The sequence below is a fragment of the Xenia sp. Carnegie-2017 genome, unplaced genomic scaffold (assembly GCF_021976095.1).
Source record: "Xenia sp. Carnegie-2017 unplaced genomic scaffold, XeniaSp_v1 HiC_scaffold_14, whole genome shotgun sequence".
Lineage (NCBI taxonomy): Eukaryota > Metazoa > Cnidaria > Anthozoa > Malacalcyonacea > Xeniidae > Xenia > Xenia sp. Carnegie-2017.
Window position 1 is genome coordinate 6,611,516 of NW_025813447.1, and position 27,336 is coordinate 6,638,851.

The following is a 27,336-nucleotide window of genomic DNA, read 5'->3' on the forward strand; positions in this document are numbered from 1 at the left end:
GATGGCCTCACTGCAGAAGTAAAAGCAAATTTAACCAAGGAGTGTTTGATGCAGTTGCATGATGTTGGTGTTAAAGTTGGAAGTTTAACGTGTGATGGTCCATCCACACATCTTGCAATGATGAAGTTGCTTGGAGTGAAACTTTCACTTAATGATTTCCAAGCATATTTTTACATCCATCTGATTTAATGTTGAAAATTTATGCATTCTTAGATCCTTGTCACATGATCAAGCTTGTCAGAGGAGCAATTTCTGAATTGAGAACTCTGAAGGATGAAAAGATGGTTTGGTAAGATGGCAATACCTAGTTGAGCTAGAAAACTGCAAGCCTCAGAAGGCTTGCGACTTGCCAACAAACTAAAGAAAGCTCACATAAACTGGAAGCCACAGAAAGTGAAGGTAATTTAGCAGTGCAAGCACTCAGCTCGAGTGTTGCAGATGCTTTAGAGTTCTGTGAAGGTAAGCTCAAACTTCCACAGTTTAAAGGGTGTGATAAAACAGTCAAATTCATTCGAGTATTTGATCGCTTGTTTGACGTTTTGAATTCCAGGAATCCAATTGCTAAAATTACAAAGCACCAATAAGGAAAGCGAATTACAAGCTGATAAAACCTTCTTGGATGAAGCAAGGCAATACGTCTTAAATCTGAAGGGTGCTGATGGAAAGTCGATTTTTCCCATAAGAGGAAAACAGGATTCTTGGGGTTTCTGTTGTGCATTGAAGCAGTGCAAGGGCTTGCTGAGGATCTTGTTATAAGTGAAAATTCTCCCTTAAATATTTGCTTACTTATAAGACAAGTCAAGATCATTTAGAATTGTTTTTTTCAGCTGTGCGAGCGTCAGGAGGTTGGAACAACAACCCGACATCTCGACAGTTCAAAGCAGCGTACAAGCAGTTGTTGATGCGACATAACATTAAAGGAGGTCATGGAAATTGTGTTGCTCAGGATGGTACCGAAATTCTAAGTAGACTAGAAGATCGGTGTGAGAGTGAACAAATGTCGGCAGATATTTCCGACGTAAATACTGCAAGAAGATACGATCTAGAACTGCGTGGGCCAGAACAAACTGACCACGATTACAGCGACACCTCAAACTACATTCAGCTTTCAGACTACAAGGAGGCAGCAATATCGTATATTGCTGGGTATGTCGCAAAATGGTGAAAAGGAAGATCCATTGTGATGATTGTATGGATGCTCTGACATCATCTAAAGAAAGAGCACCAGAACTATTTGTGGCATGGAAGAGCAACGGTGGTTTAAAAATACCAACTGACGATCTTCTGAAAGTGTGTCAGGAAACAGAGAAATGTGTAATGAGGATGGTAAATTCCTGCCATGGTGGCTTGCCACATGCAGCAGCAAACATATCGAGTGCAATTGCTGCGACGGTATTATCTGTGTGTGTAGAGAAAAAAGTTTTTAGTATGTTAGATGAGCATGTGTTAGAGTCAACAGTTACAGATAATCATGCTTATAAACTGATAAAGTGTTGTGCTGAGGCATTTGTGAAAATAAGAATGCATCACTTGACCAAAACGCAAAACGATAAGTTGCAGGGTCAGAAAATTCGTAAAAAGCTGTCTAAGCTTGTGTTGTTCAAGCATCAGTAGATTGAACGTTGCCTGGACACTATTGTGTTTTCGAGGCTTTGCCTGTGCCTAGAAATGGAATTTTTCATTTGACTATTCCATTTTTTTGAGGCTGTAGGCGTCCTGGCACATAGCAATATGTGTTTCGAGGAGAAATTTAATGGTGCCTGCACATTTGTGTTCGAGGCTTAAAATGTAACATGAAATTATAACCTAGTTTACGTAACTAAACAATTAAAAGAATGAGAAGTAATTCGAAATGCAAGTCTTCTATGTGAGTATTCCTCTACAACATAGTACAATATAGAACAACAATAGCACAATATTCATTTTGAACTATTTTTATAGAGAAAAAATACTCAACAAAACAGCCCAATTGGACGACATAAGAAAACTATTTTGTGGTCGTAACATTGATAGCACTTTCAATCAGATCGAGCGTTGTAGTAAGTGCTTTTTTCAAAATTAAACCAGTCTGTCAATTGATAAATGAATTGTTAACGTTCTTTTAAAAATAAACGTTACTCAATATTAAACGCACGTGTTTAACTTACAGGTGACATTATGAATATTGCCGGGATGATCTGCATGCGGAAGTCCTTGAACAACGTTCATGATGCGTAACATTTTATCTTTAACATTTTTTTGTACCTTATAGTTCAATGAGTTCACATTGTTTATATAGTTTCTTGACTTGTAAAAAGCCAATGGTTAAACTTCGAATAACTTGAAAAAAAATTTAGAAGAATTTTACTTGAATGCAGGGGTGTGACTTGAGTCCCGAGAATGGAGAGGGGAAACGTTGCAGAATTTGATTTGCCCAACAAAAACGTAGTGTAATTTTTTATGTTAATACCAGCAAAATCGCTTTTTACTTAGTTATGAGTTGATCCAAACGTCATCGTTAATATTTGCCGTTTTAATTTCCGCAAAATTACATGCTTTGCTCGACAAAACTGCTAACTTTTTGAAAGGGAGAGGCTGAGCCACCACATATCAATCCCCTCTCCAGGATTTACACCCCTGTTTCAACGTTACTGATACAGCAATTAACGATTTGTGCACGCTAAATTTACATGTATATTATCATGGGAATCATCTCTTACAAACTATAAAAAACTTTAAAATTCAATGCAATATTTAGTTCTTCATAGTTAAAAAAAAGTTTGATTTGTTAACCAATCAGAATACAGCATTGGCGTTTGTCATTTGCATTTTTTTCCCGCTCTTTTTTTAAATACTATAAATATTTTTAAAACTTGTCTGAATTTTCCTTTGCTTATTTCTTGTTTTTATTGTATTTGCCAACTTTCTATTGTGGTCCATGGATGAAAAAGAGGTTAGTACAGATCAATAATTTAATAATTTCTGATCTGAAAAGCTTTATATGAAGCTTTCAGCATGGAAGTAAACAAAAAGTGATTCATTTACATGGTTTAAATCCCTTCTTGCAAAATATCTATTTACACTTTATCGTTTTTTGCATACAAAAACACCAGATGCTAGATTATACAGATGAGGAAAAAGCAATGGACACTGGTATCAAATGTGTATAAAATTTGTTTTTGTTTTGAAAACTGAAAATCACTCAAATAGTTCAATTGCATTCAAAACAGGTCAGGAAACTGAAGAGGAAGATAATGAAAATGCAAGTGTGTATTTAGCCAAAAATGGTTATACTGTTTAATGATTGTTTTTTGCTTTATTACACAATACAACAATGCATCAAAATGTGCTAAAAATCTACTACTATTTGAGGTGGCTCCAATTCTGAAAACCAAAAAAATAAAGAAGGTAAACAGTGCTTTGTATACAATACTGTTCTCATTCATATATGATATATGCCCATCAGCTCTCTCATGATACTTTTGTCTTTTCACCATGAGTCTTTTCACCAAGAGTCTTTTAACCTGAAATTTAATCATACACATAACAAATCAAACAGCACCTAACAAACGATTTGTTTATTTAGAAAGCAATGTCGAAGCAAAAAGTTCATTTAAAGGTGTGGTATAGTGTATACATGTACTAATTGCCTTTGATGCCTGGCTGATAATTGCCATTGCTTTTTTAATGAAGGAAGATGTTATAATTGTGGCCACAAAGGCCACAAAATGAATGAATGCAAGAAAAGTAATGACAAAAAATGAAATAACATTTCTTTCATGACCATTGTAATTGACAATTATATACTTTTTTTTGTAGAGTTTAATCGTATGAGAAGAAGTAAGTTTGATTGACCTAGTGATAAAACATCAGCGTGATTAGATGGTTGAAAACTTCAAGTTGCATGCATTATTGTTAACAGAAATAAGCTAATGACACAAACAAATAAAAAGTGTCATGAACTACAACTTCCTTATGAATATTTAACAGGAAGACGTTGCTACATATGCAAAAGATTGGGCCATGTTGCCAAGCAGTGTAGGGAAGGAAACCCACCAGTCAAAAACGTGCTGAACAATTGCAGCAACTGTACAATAAACCTAACAAGGAAATAAATTTTAAATATTTTTTTTTGACATTTAGTCATCTTTAGCAGAAATACAAAAAGATTATATATTGTTTTTTTTTCTCAAAACTTCATTAAAAGAAAATTCTTATTGCAAATATGTTGTGTAACTTAGTCTGATTTCACTAATATACATTACCACATTGACATAAATATGACTATAGAGTACTCTTTAAGAGTTAAGTAAAGAACAAATTCTGAAGAAACAAGACATCTTGAGATGTAAAATGTGAATCAAAACAAGACATGAACTGTAAAATTTCGATTTATTTCAAAGTCATCCACAGACAGAATGATAATCGAAACCATGCATACACATATATTAAGAAATGGTTTCTTAACACGGGACTTAAGGCTAGCAAAGAATTACAACTCTTCTCTTAAATTACAATACACTCATTCCACCAGTCTGGTCTCTTGTTTCAATTCATCCTTTTAAAATATGACAGCTCTTCCAACTCCGCTTTCGTAAATATCAAACTATTTAATTTCTATTGCTTGACTTTCGTTACTTAATTCATTCATTGTAAATATATATGTGTATGCATGGTTTGGATTATCATTCTGTCTGAGGATGACTTTGAAATAAATCGAAATTTTACAGTTCACTTCGCGTTTTGTTTTCATTCACATTTTTTCATCTCGAGATATCTCGTTTCTTCAGAATTTGTTTTTTACTATCTTTTTTAAATTGTCGGCTGGACATGGCTTTAAGACTTTCTCCTTACCTTGAAAAGAGACCACATCGTCCACATCGTCCACATCGTCCACATGTACATTAGACACGACGTTTAAAAACGTTCAAACGCAGCCAACAAAGAGTTCTTTCGTACATAGTTTATAGTTAATATCTTTCCTCGTAGGAGCCGATAACTGGAAAGCTAGGTTGACTCGCTGTTACGAATTGTAGGTTTTTATCGTGATTTTCATCAAAAAATTGCTTGCCGAATCCCAAATACACATATACATTTTCCTCACTCTTTCATCAGGAGGGAGTGGGAAATTGTGAAATTTTCGGAAAAGCGGTCAATTTCGGTAAATCTCAGCGGCAACGGACGAAATCCGCCATTTTTTTGGCGTCACCAGATATCTAAGGCCGCGCTTGAGATAGCCGCTCCAGTTATTATAGAACTCAATGTATAGAACTCAATGCATCAGATATCTAAGGCCGCGCTTGAGATAGCCGCTCCAGTTATTATAGAACTCAATGGTAATACCCTCCTTTCGCCTCATTAGAAATCATCTGATTGATCCTGTATTTATAGAAATAAAAGATGTTTACTGTGTTTGCACAGGCTTATGCAAACCGAGGAGACCTTTGGGAGAACTCGAGAGCAGATTATGCTCGAGAGTACTCAGCACACGCGTTTCATTTATTTTATTTTATAAATTAATTTATATTTTCTGATGTTTATGTTTTCGGGTGTTTGTACAAATGCAAATTGTTCAGCAAATATCACTGATCCATATTTTTTAAGTCCTGCCTAATCATTTTTGACATGGTATTGGACGGGTGTTCACTTTTTATCCTAATAATTATTATGCTTTTGATGTTTTTTAAAAATTAAATTTGTTGTTTCATGGCTTTAAAAAATATAAATGATTAAAAAATCACTATTCAGTGGATAGCGCTGTTTAGCTTTTGTACGACTGCCCGCAAATCTAAAACAATATTAACATACACAGGTTTCGTTGATTTTGTTTTCCTTGCGTCGTTTTGAGGTAACTCGTCGTCTTCGAAAAGTTTTTGTAAAAGCAAGTCCTCATCCAAAAAAGCAAACGGGTCGTTTTGTGCTTGTTGACATGTCATCATTAGACTTCCTGTAGCGTTGAAATCAGCTAGAGTTCACAAAAATTTCACAAAAGCATTGCAATGAAATGAAACATAAACACTGCCATCCACTTACCGAGATAAACAAGATATCATGTATAAGAGCAAAGCCAATAGCAAATACCTCTTGCAGTAAATTTTAACGAAGTTAAAGCTCACTTTTTTTGTTTACTGTTGAAAAAAATAACATTGTGCAACTTTTCCCGCCGAAAACGTTATTGCTGCTTCGCGATATCTGATCAGCGGCTAACCTTAGTAGAGCTGCGTGAGCTACTTAAGAAGACTGAGTACGAATAACCGTGAAAAACGTTTGACCAATCAGCAAACCAAATTGATAGTTAGCAAAAATTTGAATTGTCATAATTCTTTGAGTTGGAGATACAAGTCATTAACGTTCTTCTACACTTAAATTTCAAATTTCGGTTGTTATTTTGTAATAAGGAAAGGATATATAGCAACAGTCTCTTCTTCTTTCGATTAGCATCAAGGTAAATTGCATTTTCTATTGATGTTTGTCGAGAAAACCGTACATCGAGGACGATATTCAAAGATTAAGAAAATCGATAAAGATACCGATTGCAAATTTTGCTAACTCCGCTTGCTTTCTCTGCTTGTTTCAGAAGATCTTTACATTGGAACATGGCTACGTCTGCGTCGGACACAAGTATTCGAGTAGCCATCAGGGTACGACCATTAATAAGACGGTAAGAATTCGTATTTTATGTTTAAGAACGATATGCTAGGGGTAGATTCAACATCTTAGGTAATTATAGCGTCCCTGTAATTGTAGCAGTATTTTAAATTCAATACAACCATGAGCAAAGGGATTTATCGACTTTATAGACTACCATGTGGTAGGATTTTAATGACATTGTAAATATCAAATGCAGATATGTCGAAGTAATTGTGTGGTCTGATCTTGAGAGTATCAAATCTTGGATTTTTAGTTTACAAATAATAGTCAGGATGTATCGAAGATGGGCTAAGTATAACATGGTGGACATGTGCAAAGTGCTTTATGTATTACAAATTGTTGTGTTCATCTGCCTTTAATTATGCAACTACTGAATTATTTCTACATAATAAGAGTGTCAACAATATCTCAATTATTAAACAGTTTTTTTATCAAACTTATCCCACAGTCCCACTTATCCTATAATTTTTACATTCACAGCTATCAATCTTATACAATGGCACATGATTCAAGTTCATATTTTTCTTGGTTTAATTTAATAAAAATCACCACATCATATATATCAAGTTGAATTTAATTTGTTGGGGACTATCAATGGACATGTTTTGCTTACACCATAATTAAGCAGCGTAACCAGCCTGAATGTTTGAATGGTCCTTAAATTTCACATTGTTTATTTGTTTAAAAATCTATTGTTTTTACATAGAGTGAACACCAAATACTAATTTAGCACAACAAAACTTTCTGGCTGGCAACACCACTGATTATAACACTCTTATTAAGCAACTGAAATTTGTATTACTTCTATATTTTTTATTTCCATTCTTATCTCCATAAAATCTTACTTAAGATCCCTATCCTGTAAGATACAAAGATCCTGTTGAAGATCTGGTGTAAGATCTTACTAAGATTCTTGCATAATCGTAGTAAAGATTTCCACCATTCTTGACCCACAAACAAATCAATCAACTCAAAACTGACAATTAAAAGTATTTTCCATGTAGTGAGAATGATTGCAATTGTGATGAACATTGGCATGGAAATGATGGCACTTCTATTTCACAGTACCAAGATGGAAAGAAGCTCCTGAACACAACTTTTACCTTTGGTATGCATCATTCAAACTTGTAGCACATTGAATGAGATACCCCCTTTGTATGTACATACTCTCCCAATCTTGTTAACCTCTCATGTCTCACTGCACCACTGATAAAGCCAGCCTGGATTTTGTATATAAGTGTCAGAACACCAAGTTTTATGTTTGGGTCATCTTGAGAAAATTGATGTCAGGGTTTATATGAAACTTGAATGCTCTAGAATATCATTAAATTAAAAATAAATAATCCAGAGTCCTCGATTTGGTAAAGATATTCTCGAAAGTCGTTGCATTTTTTAATTTTTTAATACTTGTTTTGATCGACTTTTTGTTAACATATCGGATGGCGCAATAATTTCCTGTTTCAAAAATGAAATTGTAATTTGAAATGTCATAACTTTGATGTAACCTACAGAAACATGGCGTTTTTCAGCGTCACATGACTTCGTTAATATCATACGTACACCCATGACAATGTGAAAGGATTTTAATAGAAAAGAAAATTGTAAAAGTGAAACATTCATGAGAAGAAAACCATGCATGTGGTGTGAGATCAGATTAACTGCTTTCGATAGAAAAAACATCGTTTGTTTTTGATTCATTGAAAAGCTCTTTGGTTTTAATTTTGATAATGCGCTTAGTAATTTTTTTGCATTAGTCGTGCTTCGGATGTATTCGATGTCTTAATTACTCGTCCTTGACTTTATTCAAAATATGTCCTTCAAAGTCCGTGAAAAGTCTCAATACTATTGCTTTGTGCGAACGCAATTTTCATTTTTAGACATCGTTTATGATGCTGTTTCGAAGTTAAATTAACAGGACAAAACTTTCTCGCCGCCTATGTCGACATATGTAGCCACTTTTTTTACATTACTCTCGCGGTCTTGTTACAGGGAGAGCGAAAGCTTTTAGTTTTTATTTTTGTGGGGAAACTAAGGCACCGTAAATTTGCTTCCTCCTCTCTTTATCCTCGTTAAACACGCATTCGCTATGTCTGCAAGCTCAAGATGGAAAATATTGCGCGGTTATAACCCCCATTTGCTTTGTAGTCCATGCGTTAACCTCTAATGATGATTCACTGCACCAATGGTGAAGTATCCTGAATTAGTTATGCACCGATACGATATCGCCGTATCGGCTTTAAAATAGAATTATCGGTATGGGTATTTTTCTTGCCCATAATATCGATATTTAGACATTTCATTGAAATAGAAATACAATTGAAGTAAATCATTGTTCAATAATACTAAATATATTTTAGTAAACAATTTTTGTTAAATTAATGCTACTTAAACTTTGTTAGTTCCACACGTTCCACATGATGTTAATTTCCATTGACTATTGTGCAGTAAAATATGGCTGCAGTGTAAATAAACACTTTGAATTTTATATTTTTTATCAAACGAACAGTCACTGGTGAGCAAAAAGTAGCATACTTTATGATTTTTAAGTTTCGTAAAGTATCGGTATCGGCACAATATCGCTTAATCGGTACATCGGTAAAATCCTATATCGGTGCATCACTACACTGAATTTTTACTCATGCTCTGCAGATATTGCGACACGTTTTTTTTTCGAAAATGAATTCCATTCGTTGTCTTTTCAGTTAACGAACACAAAATTATATGCGTTGCAGGAGTTAAAAATCTGTGTAGCATTGCCTCCTTGCCACACCATATGTGCTTCCGATCTCCTGTCCTCGAGGTACGTACGTAGATACATTTGTAATAACTTTGCTACGTATTTTTTTTCTTCAAGATCGTGTCTTTGGTAAAGAAAGCAAAACGATCGATCTGTACGACGACTTTGCAAAACCAGTTGTTCGTGCCGTTATGGAGGGTATAAATGGTATGAAAGATAAGCGTCTTGATAATATACGTATGATTCAGGGATGAATTTGGGGTACAGAGGGGTGGCACCCCACCTGTGGTCTTGGTTAGAGAGGATGCTGAAGTACAAATTTATGCTAATTTATGGTATATTAGCATCATCGCTGCTCTCCAACCAAGGTAGTTACTTTGAATATATTCTAATATGCATTCAAAGTAGCCACCGAAATTCAATTCAAACTAAAGAACAGAATCTCCCCCGTCCTAAAAATCATCCCTTATCCATCCCTGATTTAATTACTGCTTATTAGACCGAATGTACGGCAGAGCCATTGACAATATATTTCTTATATATCTCTTATATATCTCACATGTACTTATATCTATACAATATCTTATCTATAACTATAGTATAATAATATCTTATACATCTTGTACCTTATAGCTTATAATATATCTAAATCTTATATTATCTTGTAACGCCTTAAATCTTACTATATCTTATTTACATTATATACTAATAACGTGGATTTCAGATTTTTAAGTTTCTCTCAAGGTACGCTGTTTGCATATGGGCAGACTTCGTCGGGAAAGACATTCACGATGACAGGGACGTCACAGTCGCCAGGCATCATATTATACGCCCTTCAAGACGTCTTCGACTACATCGCGGACAGTAAAAATCAAGAGTTCCTCCTACGAGTGTCTTTCTTGGAAATCTACAACGACAAGCTGACTGATCTCCTCAATCCCGGTCAGGCGAACTTAAAAATACGCGAAAACACTAATCGCGAGATATCTGTGGAAAATTTGACCGAGGAGGTCGTGACGTCCATTGATGAGGTCATTCGGTTTATGAACATTGGTCAGAAAAATCGTCGCATTGGGGCGACGAACATGAATGAACGGAGCAGTCGCTCCCATACCATCTTCCGAATGGTAATTTGTTAGCTACTCATGGATTTGATCTTTTGTCTTTGATCTTGAATCTTAAGCCATTTCTGATTTCATGTTCAACAGCATAATTTATATCAATTTACTATGGGAATTAGATATGAAATAAATATATATTTTGAATACTTTTTGAGGTAAAGTCTAAAAATTTGTAAAATTCAAGACTACGAGTTGACTACTCAAGATTGTGTTTATAAAAGCATAGTGTTGAAATTAATCGCACTCTTCAATGTATAAGATAACGGTAGCAGTGGCGTAGCCGGTCCGCAGATTTAGCATATTGATTTTACTCAAAACAGTTATGAATAACAGTTTTGCGGATTCATCATTGCTTGTTACTTATGTGAGCATGATTGCCTGTTAAGCCAGTCAGGAAATATTCTATTGTTCAAAAATTGCACATGAACGGAGTTTCATATTTTTTGCACGGGTGGTGTTAAAAAATTTTGGTGGAGGGGTAAGTGGTAAGGAAGTGACTTAAGACTCAAGACAAAGTAAAGAAACTTAGGTGTGGTCGGATGCTACATTTACCGTGGGTTATAGTGTTAGAGTTCAAACATTGCCCAAAAAAAATCAGATCAGCTTTCCTGCCGACTTGTTTTGCTAAAAGTTGAGAGGGCGTTAAAATATTTCTTAGAGGGGTGAGCAATGCTGTTTGCATACGCCAGACTTCTTCTGGAAAGACATTTACGATGACCGGGACGCCACAGTCGCCAGGCATCATATTACTACTCAAGATTATGTTTATAAAAGCATAGTGTTGAAATTTATCGCACTCTTCAATGTATAAGATAACGGTAGCAGTGGCGTAGCCGGTCCGCAGATTTAGTCCTGCTAAAGAATGTATGTCAACCAAGATGCATCGCGCGCTTTTGTTTATGTTTACATCGTTAGTTTTTGATATTGCGGAACACATTGAATTCAATTTCGTCACTATATCGTCTAATTTATCTAGAAAGTTAGCAAAAAACATTGATTAAAACTCTATTTTACATTAATTATTACCGTTTGTCTAAGTTGCATGGACTATATTAACAAAATTCGCCGTTTTATCGACCCACATATTGGCCATTACATTGTGATTAACGCGCAATGCATCTTGGTTGACACATATTTTTTGAGCAACTTTTCTCAAATTTTACATTTGGATTCTGTGATTTTGATTTGGATAAGAAATTGCCTTCCGCGATTCGCCAACTCTAACCATATTATTTTCGTTCATTTATTAGTGATAACTCTTGTTTAAATTTTTAGATTGCAGAAAGCAGTCCAAGTTCCTTACACAGCTGTGAACCGGGCGAGATAGGCGACGCTGTAAAAGTTTCGCATTTGGTTTGTACTTTGACATCACTTTCCAAAAACCCATATTTTATTATATACTGACTGCTTATAAAGTTCTTGTATACTGGAAAATTCATGTTTAAGGCACACATAACAGGTTTACGCGCAGGTTAAGTAATACACTAACATGACATCTGACACAGCAGTCATGAAAAGAAGCCGAAACCAGGGTGGCTACAAAGATTTTAAGGGAAAATCCAATCTGTTTGAAGGTTATATTTATCAACATGATGCAACTTTGTACCTGCTTGACACTGGTTCCTTGAATTTAGAATCTAGTCGACTTGGCTGGTTCCGAACGTGCTTCTGCTAGTGGAGCGGAGGGTCTTAGGCTTAAAGAGGGCTCTTTTATCAATACAAGTCTTTTTACGTTGGCTGATGTGATCTACAAGCTCAGTGACGGCGATGGGTACGTAATCGTGTACTTCAAAGTACATTGTAGTACATTTATTCATTAGTTTTATTTGGAGGTATTATATTTCAGTTTTACCTTGCGAAATAGCAAAACTTTGGATTTTTCTCTTTCCCCACGCATTTTAGTTTCACCTTTATTTCAACCAATCGAATCATTGTAGTCTTTTTCACTAGCTTAGGCGGCTAGCAAGTTGAAAACATAAAGAGTTTCAAAAATGCAATTCGAATTAGTTTCCTGAAGAAGACTTTGACGTGACTAATATTTTTTAATCAATTTGTGGTGCTCTTCAACGATTGTTGTGCTCTTATATTTAATGACCGCTCCTTTTTTTTTTTTCAGTGGTTTTATTCCGTATCGCAACTCGAAGTTGACACGTATCTTGCAAAATTCCCTCGGCGGTAACGCCAAGACGTCAATCATCTGTGCGATAACCCCAGCGTCGATTGACGAAACTCATACAACTTTGCAGGTATGTGGGTATTTTAACAGTTTACTTTACGATCAAAATCTTCGGGCTTTAAATAACGAATTCTTCTTATTACATTGTTTTAATAGCATAAGGTTGAACATGATATCAAGAGCCATTATAACATATCAATGTAGAACATTTTTCAAACCTTCGCTAATTTGTCCTTGTAAGACTGTTCATTCAAATTCCTCTCCTTTAAGTATGTTGTAAATATGTTCGAAGCCAGATTCCTTGCTTTTTTAGTGTATCCCGCATCTTTTTTGTTCAAAAACTTTCGCATATCGTTTTTGGAAACTGTGGCAAACATTGTTATTTGATTTTTTTCGAAACTGTTTTTTAATGGCATCAGTAATTGTCAATAACTACTATTTGTAGATAATACGTCATAATAACAAAAATCATAAATTATTTGTAAATATGACGTCACAATTACAGATATCGAGAATTATTTGCAGGCAGTTGACATGATCAATCAAAACTGACATTTTTCATATAGTGAATAATAATGATAGTTATGCCGATTCATCATTGCTTGTTACTTATGTGAGCATGATTGCCTGTTAAGCCAGTCAGGAAGTATTGTATTGTTCAAAAATTGCACATGAACGGATTTTCATATTTTTTGCACGGGTGGTGCTAAAAAAATTTTGGTGGAGTGGTAAGGAAGTGACTTAAGACTCAAGAAAAAGTAAAGAAGCTTAGGTGTGGTCGGATGCTGCAGTTACCGAGGGTTATAGTGTTGAGAGTTGAAACATTGCCCAAAAAAAATCAGATCAGCTTTCCTGCCGATTTGATTTGCTAAAAGTTGAGAGGGCGTTAAAATGTTTCTTAGAGGGGTGAGCAATTTATTTAGGGGGCGAAATCTGTTAAAACAAACTTAAAAAGTCATCTTTGAATTACGAATTGAGTCTCATCCTGATTTGTTCGAAGATGTCTTAACTTAAACAGATGAAACGCCAAAAAACCCTTTTACCACAATTTTTCATTATGCCTCTATTGAAAATTATGTGTTGGCTCACTTGCCTGTAATATTCGTATTACAAAGAAATGTGAGAATTGTTTTTGCCTTTTCCGTATTTTGAGCTCCATAATGTTAAACTAGAGCTTGTTACACTACTAAGAATATAGTAGTTCCCCGAGAACTTTTTTGATGAAGACAGCGTGTTTCTTTTTTTAGTTCGCGAGCCGAGCCAAACGAATAAAAAATAATCCGGAAGTGAACGAGGTAATGTTTCGTTAGATACTTGCTATAGCGAAATGATTTCGGAAATGATGTGAAGAAATAACTATGTTTGTGTGTCAGTGTGTGCCTTACATATATCTCTTCAACAGATAAAGCATCAGAGTTCAGTTTTGCTAAGGGATTGTGGTGGTTTGATTGTTATTGATTACGTTTTATTTGATGTGCGAATATTTATGGTTCTCGATCAATGAATTGTGCCATATTTGTGTCCAGCAACATTTCTATGAACCGAATGAAGAATAGTGCATGCATTCAGTTTCTCGGAAAATCTGAATTTGAAAGTGATAGGCGTTTATAACATTTCGAGATTGTAGACTTGTGATTTGAGTGAAAAGGGAAAACGTATTGTGGGACGACGCCTCGGTTACGTGCCGTTCATGTAGATTTTCGTGCTCAGTAAAACCCAGCGGGAAGATATAGTGTGAGCATGTGACGTCCAATTGGCCATATTTGGGGGAGAGTACATTGAAGTGCCGATGCCCAACAGAATATGAAACTAATATCTATTCTTTTCACTATATAAATGAGTTTCCCCCCCAACATGGCGACCCCTAAAAACATTCTACAGGCCATTTTTATGCTGTATTTTGTCTGATGAGCTTAGACTGTCCCTTCTACTAGTTGCGAAATTCAGAACGGGGTGAATATTTAAGCTCATTCGGCCATATCTAGTATAGAAACTTGCATATATGGTCAAGCTGGTTGTTGAACCAATCCTTTCAATCTTGACATTGGTTTTATCGACTTTGCAGGTGTTGGACGATGGTACCATGTTGAAACGCTGTCGCAGACAAATCAAACGTTTAAAACACGAGTTAGAGCAGGTATGGTGTCATCGATAAATGGTCATTAACATTCTTAAGTGTAACCTTGGTCACTAAGGAATAAAGTCATACTAAAGTATCGTATGAAGGTTATCAGTGGAGTATTCATCGTAGGGTGTATTTTATTTAATTACAAACGCAGATATTACGCGAAAATTCATCGGCACACACGAAAAGATACATCACGGGTTTTAAGGAAGCATCAGTTTCAAAACGTGTATCCATGCAACAGTCTCAAAGTTTGTGTCTTTATGTGCTGTGTACAATGACCTACTACGCAATCTACTAGATATCTGACTCCGCCAAAATTCTATAATTACCAGTGAGGCAAGCCGCCACTTTGAAAGGTTGCAAAACTTATGCTCTTTACGCCCTTTAATATCTGCCTTTCCTGAGTTGATATACAGTTGCAAAGCTGATAGTTTAAGTTCAATTTTTAAAATGTTCGATAGGATTGGTTTTTAACGTATTTTTAATTTGAGTTTCGCTGTTTGCCAACTTTCAATATGACGTCCTTGCCTGACTTTGACTGGGTAATTAGATATCTAGAGGACTGGGTTCTAAATCATTGGCTGTGTGTAAAATTCTGAAACATTTGGTTGCCTTTAATGGAAAACTTGCTTGCCGGAGATAATTTTTTGACTTGCCCATAGTATGCCATATTCAATGAAATAAAAGATGAAGAGTGGATTTGTAGGGTTATTTGTTAAGTGATTTTAGCTGCACGACACAAATTTTGGACGATTTTTTTACCCCTGCCGTGTAGAGAGAAGCCTAAACACTTTTGAAAACGCGCTAAATTTAGAAGCTGTTCACATGAGCCCGATAACCGGGATTCATCGAGGCGTGAAATGATTTTGTGTCATTGAAGGAAGCAAAAACTTCAAGCGGAAAACTTACCGCCTTTTCTTCAGAGTCATAAGTCATTTTAGTGGTAATATTCAAATCAGGCTAAACTATTTGTTTTAATTTTGAAGGTTTTGTTAATTTGCAAAGTCAGTATAGAGAAATTGCTCAAATAAGTTTTTTGTTGTGAAGTATTTAATCTTTTCCATTATTTAAAATAATTTAACGCTTCGCTAAATCCCGGCTGACGGGCTCATGTGAACAGCCCCTTAGCTCAAACCATAAACAAGGCGAATTCCCTCATTTTGCTGATAAATCCCTTGCAAGTATTTGCATAACGCGTGATTCGTATTGCTTTTTCACAGACCAAAGGACGAGAAGAATCACTTCAAAGAGAGATGGAACTCCAAATGGAGAAGGACAAAGTAAGATTTAAACCTTTATCGATAAGTTATATCTTCAAGTCAGTTTTCGCTCCACAACATATCCACGCGAGCATAACAATATTTAAAGTACTAATGAAACCAATTTTTACCGCATTGTTTTACGATTGCATGGCAAGAGCATTTAAAATGACTTAACAACTACTTCAGTGGAATTATTTTGTTTCATTTCTTTCTCGAGATATGTAACTTTAGTAAATTGCATAAACATCGCTGACATCACAAGACATAATTAAGATTTGTAAAGTAGTAAATTACTAAAGTAAATGGCTACAAACATAGTAAATTACTGTCTACAATGTCTTGTGAAATATCTAACTTGGGTATCTATGCACATATTCATCTACTCATTTATTTGTTAAAGTGTTGTTCATGGGAAATTAAATGATTTAAAGATGTGAAAAATTGGTGGTCTTTAAAATTTTATCGCGCAATGTGATGTGACTGTGATGTTTTCGCATGATAAATAATGTTAAATATCCCAAGAAAGAAATAAAATAATCTATTCATGAAGAAATTAAGTCGTTTTAAATGTTCTGTCCAATACACTAAGAAAACTGCATGGTAAAATATTGCTTCATAACGACTTTTCGTGATTATGAAAATATTTTTCATAATTTTGCTCTTTTTGTATCTTCGTGCTTTTCTGATGGAGGTTAGTAGTAACATTCGTTAGTCAGATTAGTATATTTGACTGCAATTTTCTCGTTGCTGCAATTTTATAATAGTAGGTTTTTTTTTACAAAAAAGGAATATGCAGAAGAAGGCCAATTGATTGAAATTTTTTATGCCACGCATATCTTCTGAAGCACGAGATAACCATAATGGCAGGCCAGTCAATTGCCATTTTCAACAAATAGGAATGATAAATTTTTCACCACGTGTTTTTTTTTAAAAGGCCGAACGCAATCTCTCGATTCATACCGTTCGGTTTGTAAGGTTGAATTTCCGATTTTCAGCTAACAATCTCCTTAAAACCTGTACAACAGGTCTTTCTTTGGTCCGTTAGAGGCATGTAGAATGATAATCACTGACAAATACTCACTTAAATATAAGTGTCCGCTGTTGTGACCAGTTCACAGTTTGTAGCTTCACGCGTTTCTTTGTGGATATTCATAACAGATTTCGCGACATTTTTTTTAAGTTCTGTTTGCCTTTTTTTAGATTCAACAAGAACTTGAAGAACAGCGAAAGATTGCTGTAAGTTTTCGCGAGATAATTCTGTTGATGTATTGTGTGTAGAAACAAGCAAGCGACCTTCATTCAGCCTGTTCAAAATTTGATGTGGCGGAAAAAGCCAATTTGGGTCACACAAATTTTCCACGTAGATTTCATTTTTAATAGTGCATGATGGACGTACCATATATAAACCATCAACATATTTAAAAGTTTGGCAATGTTTTGTGAAGGTGTTTTATAAACTGTAAAGGAATTTAGTACCTTGATGCCGTTGAAAAGTAAACATAACCAAAAATATATTGAATAAAATAATGATGAGCTAATTTTCAAGACAAACATGCTGATTCAAACATATACTGTCTACAACTATGCAGTAACAGCATGTCTGCAGTTTAGAATTACCTGCAACTACATGTCTTCACCACTGACTAGAAAATATCAATGCGATTTTTTATTGCCCTAACAAGCTCGAATTATTTGAAAATCTTCAGATTAGGTTAGCTCAAAACTATATCTATGTTGTAACGCCACTGTAACCCAGGTTTCGTAACCGCAATTTTGGACAGCCTGCTATTTATTCTTACGTGTTTGTGAAGGTCGGAGACAGTTTTTTATATTTTCGTTTAAGGAGGAGACCAAAATCAAGCTTATGAAAGTCACAAACATCCTGTGTACTTCGAAACCAAACGAAAATGATGTAAAACAAGTAAGTTATATCAAGCGGTTTGCATTAAAAATGCCAAATGGGTAGTCGATTTTTGAAAATCTTGTATACAGTGAAACCTGTATTAAGTGGACATCCTGTATTGAGCGGACACTTCGTAAAGACCTAAATTTAATCTCAAATAGCAATTTTGTAGCAATGAAATCTCTATCAAGTAGACATCTCCATTAAGCAGTCACTTTCGGAGGCCATGCGTTTAATAAAAGTTTGAAAACACCATGCTAATTGGCTGGCATCATTTTATGATTGGTGAATCAATGGTGGTGGGTTGTGGCCTGGAATTACAATAAAAGCCAAATTTTAATGCGGCCAATAGGAAATTCAGTCAGATACTCGATAATTCATCAAGAATTTTTCTTCACCACCACATGCATGTGGCGTTTGTTTATGAGCAACGAAAAACTGTTTGAAGATTCTGTGTTAAAGACGCCGCAGGCGTTGCGCACAAAAAAAAACTCAAAGTACTGCCAAGTCTCTGGCTCCATTTTACTAAAGCAGCACTTTCAATACCAACAACATGAGCCAATTACATAATAGTATTGAACTAAGTATGGTTGGAGGCTGCAGTACTTTACATAAATACAGAGAACGGGAACCAATTACATAGCAGCATCAACTACGTATGGTAGAATACAAAGTCCCACACGAAATACCAAAGGCTTTGAAAAAACTTTTTATCGTTATCAAGATATACTAACATCGGTCACTAAAATAACAGAATTTTGCGACATTTCTGAACGGAATTCACTCTCGTGCATATCTACGCACGAGCATGTCTATAAAATTCAGAATTTTGCCTTTTAAAATTTCGCCGATAACAGCACAAAACGTGCACCACTTCAGAGAAAATATACTCATATAGTTTTTCACTTTGATAATTTTCTCAGCGTAAGCAACGTCGTTGGACCGTTTGCCCGTCGGGCATACTTCATAACCCCTTCATGGAGATGAATTTTCCATTCGAAAGAAAGTTTGTCGAGCCATGTATAGGACTGGAGCAGACCTTTGCATGTAGCCCAAGCAGGGGTTTAGATGGTGACGCTGATTTTAACATGGACAATCGTCGCAGATTTTTAGAGGAAATTCAAGAGAAGGAAGTGGAAGTAAATGCTGTCCCTGTAGCAATGAGGTTAGTTGATTGGCGATTTTCCTGCTTGCTTAGCTCATCTGTTGTAAGACAGTTGGGGAACATTTGCAAGAATATACGTAGCTATGTTGTATACGGGCATTTAGGCCTGTATGGGAAAATGTATTGAGGCTGAGCGACATATTTCCCTGTACGGTATGATCAAATAGTAATGTCATAATGTTCAATTCTCAAACTCGGAGCGAGCGAATTTTGACCGGTGCCATAAATAAAAAATCAACTATCAACTAGCTTGCCATCGGTTTGTTGCTTTAGTGTGTTGCTGTTCTGGAATTCTTGGTTTTGCAGGATATGTTTGTCTTTTATCGATTTAGTTCCTTTGCAAAGGTGGATCGTAATGTTTTACAATGTAATTGTAGAATACATAGGTCAAAACCTTAACGTTCAATCTTCATTAACATGCCAAAAAAATTTTAATTTTAAACTCGGGCTTACCTTTGGTAGCAGGGTAATTAGTCCCATTCATTCTACTTTTAGTGAATTAAAGCATAAATATTGCATGTTAGGAGTAAATAGTCTGTACGTAAAATAAATGAAAATGCGAAACGGCTATTTTTTATCCAGACGTTTTGTAAGAACACTTTGCATCTTCTCTTCATTGTTGTGTTACGACAACGCTAAGTTACTCAACGCATGATTGATTAAAATTCGTGGGCAGAAAATCAAGACATGTTTACAAAGTCAATGTTATTGCACACCAGCAACGTGGCAAAGTAAAATTTGAGAAGGTGAATTGCGAATGCGTGCACTGCAGACATGTTTGAAAGTCGTTTACCCACCTTGATGCTAATGCTCGTTGTTTAAACAGATGTGTAACGTTTGCTAAGTTTGAATTGCTCATTAAAGTGTTTATGACACTAAATTTCGAAACAAACTTGCTTGATTGTAATGCTAAGAATATATAGAATGACATTGGTAACCTCTTTAGTAGAATTGACTTGTACCTTTTTCTCGAGATATTGAACTTTATTCATTACGTAAATGACATCGTCACGAAATCAGAAACTCAGTAACAATTTTTGAAAGATCATCATTGTTAGAAAGTTTTATGCACAAATACAACAGCTTGCTGATCTATTTTCCACATTGTTAGAAAGTTTTATGCACAAATACAACAGCTTACTGAGTAACGTGTTGATGAATATTTTTGTAATGTTGCCAAAGAGATATTGATATTTTAATGCTGACGGTGGAAAAAATTACTATTTACCAATACTAATTATGCAGCGGGTTGTTATAACGATCTCATATTCATAATGAAGAAAAGTTACATATCTCAAAAAAAGTATTATCTCCATTAATATTATTGTACTGAAGATGTTATTGAGTTATTCTAAACAGAAAACACTGTAAAATGAGAAAACATTGTAAAATTTGTTATGATAAACACTTTAATATTTCTGGAGTACGAAACGTCGGGGGGGGGATAGATGATTTCTTAGTGTGGCCATCTGTTAAAGGCTTCAATATCTCGTTTCGCCCTTTAAAAAAAAGATGAACCGCGAACGGGTTATAGAATGCGTGCATGCAGCTGTATTTATATATAGAATCAACAATAGCTTTCGGAAACGAAAACGCTTCCGACAGCATCTCTTCATCTACATCATTTGACATGAACTAATTTCACGACACTTCGCCAGCGACTTTGAGCGTACTGAAATCGTCGACGCTACGAAGCAGAGTTGGTTATTTCATGATATTTCTCTTGTCCTGGTGAGGGGTGTTTTCTGCTTGTTTGTTCTTTTAACGTTTCTTCTTCTGTGCTATTTGAAGAATGAAATGTTAAAGATTGCGAAATCTAAAAGGATTTCATCCAACAAGGCTTTTTCCACGTGTTTCTGGACAGTTCTACTCTTTTTTGTTTCTTCCGCTCCGAAAATTGCTTTTGTTGCTTACCGAACCCTGTCGAATACGCCTTTGTTTAAGGATACGTTGTCGATCAATTTAGGCCTTTTGTCTATGAGTTTTGTGTGCTTTGGCTCAACGCTCAGTTGCATTGTGCTGTTTTGGATGAATTCAAATTTCTCCTGCTGTTTTGGAGGAATTGGAATTAGGAGGAAGGTTATGCATTCTGCATCAAGTTTTTCGGTTTTATCTCGTTTGCAGTAAGCTTTACGATTCTCGTTCCCACAAAGAAGATTGTAGATTCATTCATTTTTGGCTTCTTTTGTCAACAAGAAGAAAGTGCAGCATGACAACAGCGCCTTGAATTGCTCACATGGCCTTCGGCCGTATAAATATCTTCAATGCTAATTTCATTTGAGATTTGAGTTTTTTGCTGCATTTATGGAAAGAGCAAAGAGCATTCGGTATACCGTATTATCCCATTTGATCAACCAATTATCTCTGATTTGTCGTGTTGTCTCATCGAGCAACCGATTAATTTATGACGCATGTACATAACACCAAATATACAGTATGTTTATCAAGTTTTAGCTATTAATGGCTATACAACACGACAAAAAAAGGTTTTTCGTTTGGTTTGTTTGCCTCTTTAGCAGTGCTTTTGTTTGCTCCATATGGAGTGAACTTGTGTAATAGCGACTTCGTAGTTAACGTGGGTTTAAGTTAAAACGCGCTTCATTTGGACTCATTAGAATGGCAATCGTCATGATATTAGCTTCAGTCTTGAAACAAGGAACCTGCGTTTTTACTAAAAAGTATCTTAAGTTTTATGGTTCATCTTGCACTCGTGATTTCAGTAAAAGTTGTGCCCATTCAACGCATTGATATGTTTTTGGTAGGCTTTTAGCTCTTAAAAGTCAGAATTTTGGTGAGAGGGCTGTGTCGTAGGTGGATCTTTTAAACCAATTGCAATCATAGATGCATCCCAGTCTCCCATATAGATAACTAGATCCATTGCGCTTCTGGCATTGCAATGTTTAATTTGAAATCGTCAGTGATAAAAAAATTTGTTCAGACTCCACTCCCCGTGAGGGAGAAAATGGAGAGCTTTTGCAAGAGTACCACTACGACAACGATTCGTAGTTTGTTGTCATAGCTCGCTAATGCCATCGTTTACCAACCAACCTAACCTTTGCCCTGTCTCATTATCGGTAATTCATTTCTTCCGAAGATTAAATTCAACTCGTTAGGACGAAAAGGAATGGGGAAACTTCGATAAAAATATGACAGCTTTGTTGCCGTTGGAAACTGGTGTGCTTGCAACATGCAACGAGGTTTATTAACATCACTGACCTGTAAATACCTGGACATATCATCTCACTCAGTTTACTACATTTTGTAGCGTGTAGTATAGTCTAATGGAAATTTAGTTAATGTCGTTTTACAAAATACGGCAAGTTTTAGGTGAGATATTTTTAATATATCTTACGATTAGGTAAATGGTATGCAGGTCCTTGAATGCTTTTGACGTACGCTTTGTTTTTATAGCGCCATTTCTTGCTCTGTAATTGAAACGAAACGATCATCTGCCGAGGTATGGATTATTTTACTTTCGTGTGTGCTTCTTGTTTCTTAAAGTGGCTGGATCAAAATAAACTTTTTTTTTTGCCTGAAGTGTAAAATCTACAAATATTTTGTTGTTGTTGAATGATTTGACGTTATTCGTGCTAAGCCAGCTTTAATTTCTTTTTGCGAGAGTTTAAAAAAAGCTATCGAAACGATTCTAAGGCGGCTTTTCCTCCATTAATTTCAGATGACCCGAAATAATTTTGACTCTTTTGTCCCCCGTCACTGACATTCGCGGAATGTTCAAACTCTTGTGAAGTTTCAAAACTGTATTTTTTTTATTTGCGTTATAGAATGATGAAAAAGAAATCTCAAGTTTGCAAGATGAGGTGAAAAAATGCAAAGAGGAGAAAAGGAAACTGCTTAATGAAGTCGAACAACATGATGAAAAGATTAAATTGGTATGTTTATTGATAATTATTGGACGACGTTGTGCATGATATCAAGAATTGCTCAGACCCGAGGTTAATGTTATCTGTTGAAGCAAAGTTCTTGATATCATGCAAAAGCAGAATTCAAGAATTGTTGTATCATACAATGATAAATGCAGAAGCCTTCATGCTATTTTGTACGAAAACCACAATGTTTTTGACATGAAATAATCTTAGCGTTTTGCTTTCATTTCCTCTCCCACCCGTCAAAACTAGTTGCAAATAAAGGAAATTGGTAGTTTGGATAAAGATGTTGTTAAGGAAGACGTGGAAGATTTGCTGAAGAAAAGTGACATTCGCTGTGAAGTAACTGAAAGAAAAATGGGCGAAGAAATTGAAGTCTTAAAAGACAGTCTTGCAGCTGTTATTTCGGAAAAGGAAAATATGATAATTGAAAATGAAAAACTTTTAATCGAAATTCAAACGTGTAAATCGGAGATGAGTCTGTTGAAGGAAACGTTAGCGTTAAGTGAATGCATGTTGAAAGACAGCGAAGCTCGTGCGCTTAAACTCGAAGCAGAATGCGGGAAGAAATTGAAAGAAAAGGAAAATTTAAGCAGCGATTTATCTGAAATGACCACGGAGCTTATTCAAAAGCAATCCGACATCGAAGATCTTATATCTAGTATATCTAGTGGGGTAAGACTTGAGGAAGATTTACTTAAAGCTACTATAAACTATGAGCAGACCACAGCAGTGCTGAAGGAAACAAAAAAAACTTTACAAGATGCGCAACTAACTTTAGAAGAGAAGACCAAAGCACTTCAAAGATTAGAAGAAAATTTAAAAACTGCAGATAGTTATTCAGACGAGAAGGAGACGTTTCTGTTAAATTTGAAAGAAAAGGATGCGCTCATAGACGAGAAATCATCTTTAATTATAAAACAGACTGCGGAGTTAGAAACGTTGGTGGAATCAAAAAAGGAGTTGATCAAAAAACATGAACTCAGCGAACAACGGTTGAAAGAAGAGTTTGACAATCAGATCGAATTCATTCGCGAAGCAGTGAACGAGAAAGAAAAAGAGTTGAGTCGTGTTCAGCAAGATGAAGTGAACGCGCTTTTGTTGAAATTACAAGACAAACAAGAGGAAGACGAGAGTAACGAGAGAGAAAGAATGCGTCTGAACAAATTGATCGAAGAAAACACGTCGCAAATTTGCGAACTTAAAGACTGTGTTGCAGAGAAGACCCAAAAGCACGAGGATATTATAAATGAAAATGTGAAGTTGAATGAACGAATCACGCAAATGGAGTCGGTGATGGAATGTTTGAACGACGATTTGAAGGTAAAAAAGTCACGTATAGTTGATTTGGAATCAAAATTGAAGACGGAAATTGGCAGTGCTGGTGAGTCTGATGCGACGGACGAGAAGGATACACTCTTGGCGGAAAAGGATGAGCTTCAGGTAGAGTTGCTTCGTGTACAAAACGAATTAGTTTGCGTAAGGGAGGAGTTGCGTTCGAAAAATGAAGATGTTGTCGAAAGCATGAATAGCAAACATAGAATTGAAGTTGATGAGCTGAATAATCGGATTGTTGTCTTGAAAAAAGATTTGGAAAGCATAACCTTGCAGAAGGGTGATGTCGAGAAAGAATTGGTGTTGAGTCGTCAAAAAAAGGAGCTGTTGAACGAAATGAATGAACGAGAAACTTCTCATGCTGTTGATGAAAATGAGATGAAAAATGATAGTTTGGAGACTCAGTCAAAAGAGGTACGGTCGCGGTTTCAGTTTAGCTTTTTTTTTGCCTGTTCTGATTACTTTTGCTTGCAAACATTAGCAAGAATACTTAAAACAAAAGACCACTCACAGACAGTATGTACCCCCGTCGAAGATTGCTATTACCTAGATATTTGATAGTAATTAGCACGACCTCCCGGTATGAAGTAATAATGCATGAACTTTTTTTGCCATAATTTCGTAAAAGCACCATCGCTAATGTGCATTTACAGTCAAACCGGATGTTTTGTTCCAATGAACATTGCAACATACCTGTCAATTGAGCAATATTCATTGGCTTATTCCAAACGCAATTGCAATTTGAAGTTTTTCCCGTGCTGTACTGTTGATACTTCTCATCATGTAATTCACACAACACAATTAAACAATTTTTTTACAAATCGAGAACGTGTTGTTGATTTATCGGGGCAAGGCGAAAAATTCAAAAGCATTGCTTCCTAATTGGGAATATGAAACAGAACAGCCTCGAAAATTATAAAAAATGCAGCTTCGAGCTCGATTCTTTTGAATGCTTCCGCCCAACAATCGTACGCATTTCGAAATGCCTCGTAGATGACCAGATTGTCGTTAGGAGGAACAGCGATGAACAAAACAAGATTTACGTCTTTGTATGCAACTCTTATTTTTGCTTTCAGTAAATTTTCAATGTAAGGAATCGCTTCTTTTATCTTACATATAAATTCATGAAACAATGCAAACGGTTTCTCGGTAAAAAAAAAGCATAGCGTCCGTTTAATTACTGTAACACTATCTGAAACCTGTTTTCCATTATTTCTACAAGAGAATGTTTAGCTACTTCAGCGCAAGAAAGGTGCAATTCGCTAGAGCTAGTTGCGTTTGGAATCAGCCAATCAGCTAAATTGACCGGTATGTTACAATGTTCAGGGGAACACAACATTCGGTTTGATTGTAATGTAAACGACGAGTTTTTTGAAAACAGACATGTTTCGACATCTCATGATACCATGTTCAGTGTGAGTGAATAATTACATAAATAATACAAAGTTTATATAAAAGTAATATGATACAGTGACATAAATATGGATAAATTATGACAATAATAAGGAAATGAGATGAATTAATGGGGAGCGTGTCACAAATTAAATATTGTGTTGAATCTAAAAACTTGAACATTGAGGTCATGGTTAGTTTTGTTAATGTGGAGTGCTTCTTCGATTTTAAGGGAAAATGAGGTGTCTACGGTGTCGATAATTATGAACCAAGAGGGTTAAAAGTTGGTTTTATGAAGGAGATTTAGGAAGGTAACGGTAGATATGAGAGTTTTTGTCTGTTGTGGTATGTTCCCTGATTCTGGTGGATAAATGGCACATTTTGAAATCTCATTCATGGAAAACCAACTATTCACCCTCCTGCTTCAATATCATCCACACTGCAGACACCTCTTTCTCCCTTAGAATCAAAGAAGCACTCCACATTAACAAAACTAACCCTGACCTCAATGTTCAAGTTTTTAGACTCAACACAATATTTAGTTTGTAACGCGCTCCCCATTGATTTATCTCATTTCCTTATTATTGTTATAAGTTATCCATGTTTATATATTTATATTACTGTATCGTTTTACATTGATATAAACTTCGTATTATTTATGTAATTCTTCACTCATACTAAAGATAGCATCATGACGTGTCGAAACATGTCTATTTTCAAAACCTTGGCATTTACATTAAATGAACCTTTTTTCCACCATTTTACTAGTTCAGTTTATCTTGTTAGCCTGTCTGATTTCCTCGTAAATGAAGGGAACCATCGAATTCACTTGTAAAATAACAGAATTGTCAAACCAGAGTACCTTTTCTATGAAATCATCCAGAATCCGTCTCTGAGATGCGTGGTCTGAACCACAAAAATAGTGAGGCGTCAAAACGTTTTTGAGATCATTGTAATAATTTTCACATTTCTATCTGTTTCGTATCATTTACTTATTTCATTTCAAATCACCGTCACTTACACAGGTTTCATGTCCAATGTGCCGCGCGCTTGATAAGGCTGGGACCGAGCGACGGGATAGTGAAATATTCAAAGCGATACTCGTCGATTTCAAAGAACAGATGGGAACAGACGATGTTGCAAAGGTTTGTGACCCATGTTATTGCATGTTAACCGTTGTTTTCCACATTTGTTCTTTGCCACGAGTCTTTTTCTTGTGCCTAATTTGTTTTACTTATTAAAATACGATGGTAGTACCATTGTTGCAACAATTTCTATTTCTTCAGTAAGACGAATTGACAACGTATCTACCTATTTAAAATTCAACTATTTAAATTCAACAGTCGTATTACAAGTAGTACGACTTTACACGGCCTCTGTGCTGGTAGTATCGCTAACAATCCCGAATTTTAAGCTTGAAATAATCAAAATCACCACAAAGTATTCACAAAAATGTTTAATTGACGCTATCGTTGACAGTGTGTGAAGCACTAATTAAATTATTTCTGCAAACATAGCAAGACCTTGCTATAATTTCGTAAAAGCACTATTGCTAATTTACATTTAATATAAACGACAAGTTTTTTGAAAATAAACATGTTTC

General features: G+C 35.5%; 1 protein-coding gene and 3 long non-coding RNA genes across 4 annotated transcripts in view; 3 read left to right on the forward strand and 1 right to left on the reverse strand.

Moving 5' to 3' along the window:
* The first annotated feature begins 1,982 nt into the window (after positions 1-1,982).
* Positions 1,983-2,725, forward strand: LOC124435061. Its single transcript, XR_006944981.1, has 2 exons — positions 1,983-2,039; positions 2,150-2,725. It is a non-coding gene; the product is annotated as an uncharacterized LOC124435061 (long non-coding RNA).
* Positions 2,726-3,248: 523 nt separating this feature from the next.
* Positions 3,249-5,054, reverse strand: LOC124435059. The gene is made up of 2 exons (XR_006944979.1): positions 4,834-5,054; positions 3,249-3,503 (listed from the first exon to the last, which is right to left on the reverse strand). It is a non-coding gene; the product is annotated as an uncharacterized LOC124435059 (long non-coding RNA).
* Positions 3,684-4,115, forward strand: LOC124435060. The gene is made up of 3 exons (XR_006944980.1): positions 3,684-3,726; positions 3,799-3,819; positions 3,970-4,115. It is a non-coding gene; the product is annotated as an uncharacterized LOC124435060 (long non-coding RNA).
* A 1,250-nt stretch (positions 5,055-6,304) lies between the features above and the next one.
* Positions 6,305-27,336, forward strand: part of LOC124433643 (kinesin-like protein KIN-7I) — a 32,589-nt gene continuing 11,557 nt past the window's right edge. Inside the window, exons 1-18 of the mRNA XM_046983417.1 lie at positions 6,305-6,424; positions 6,557-6,640; positions 7,635-7,738; positions 9,485-9,574; positions 10,112-10,494; positions 11,764-11,841; positions 12,123-12,259; positions 12,605-12,734; positions 13,912-13,959; positions 14,730-14,801; positions 16,013-16,072; positions 17,255-17,290; positions 17,898-17,975; positions 18,881-19,122; positions 22,534-22,579; positions 22,905-23,012; positions 23,259-24,755; positions 26,759-26,878. Of these exons, the coding sequence (XP_046839373.1) occupies positions 6,576-6,640; positions 7,635-7,738; positions 9,485-9,574; positions 10,112-10,494; positions 11,764-11,841; positions 12,123-12,259; positions 12,605-12,734; positions 13,912-13,959; positions 14,730-14,801; positions 16,013-16,072; positions 17,255-17,290; positions 17,898-17,975; positions 18,881-19,122; positions 22,534-22,579; positions 22,905-23,012; positions 23,259-24,755; positions 26,759-26,878 (3,294 nt within the window). The 5' untranslated portion in view covers positions 6,305-6,424; positions 6,557-6,575. The remainder of the gene's footprint in view (positions 6,425-6,556; positions 6,641-7,634; positions 7,739-9,484; positions 9,575-10,111; positions 10,495-11,763; positions 11,842-12,122; positions 12,260-12,604; positions 12,735-13,911; positions 13,960-14,729; positions 14,802-16,012; positions 16,073-17,254; positions 17,291-17,897; positions 17,976-18,880; positions 19,123-22,533; positions 22,580-22,904; positions 23,013-23,258; positions 24,756-26,758; positions 26,879-27,336) is intronic.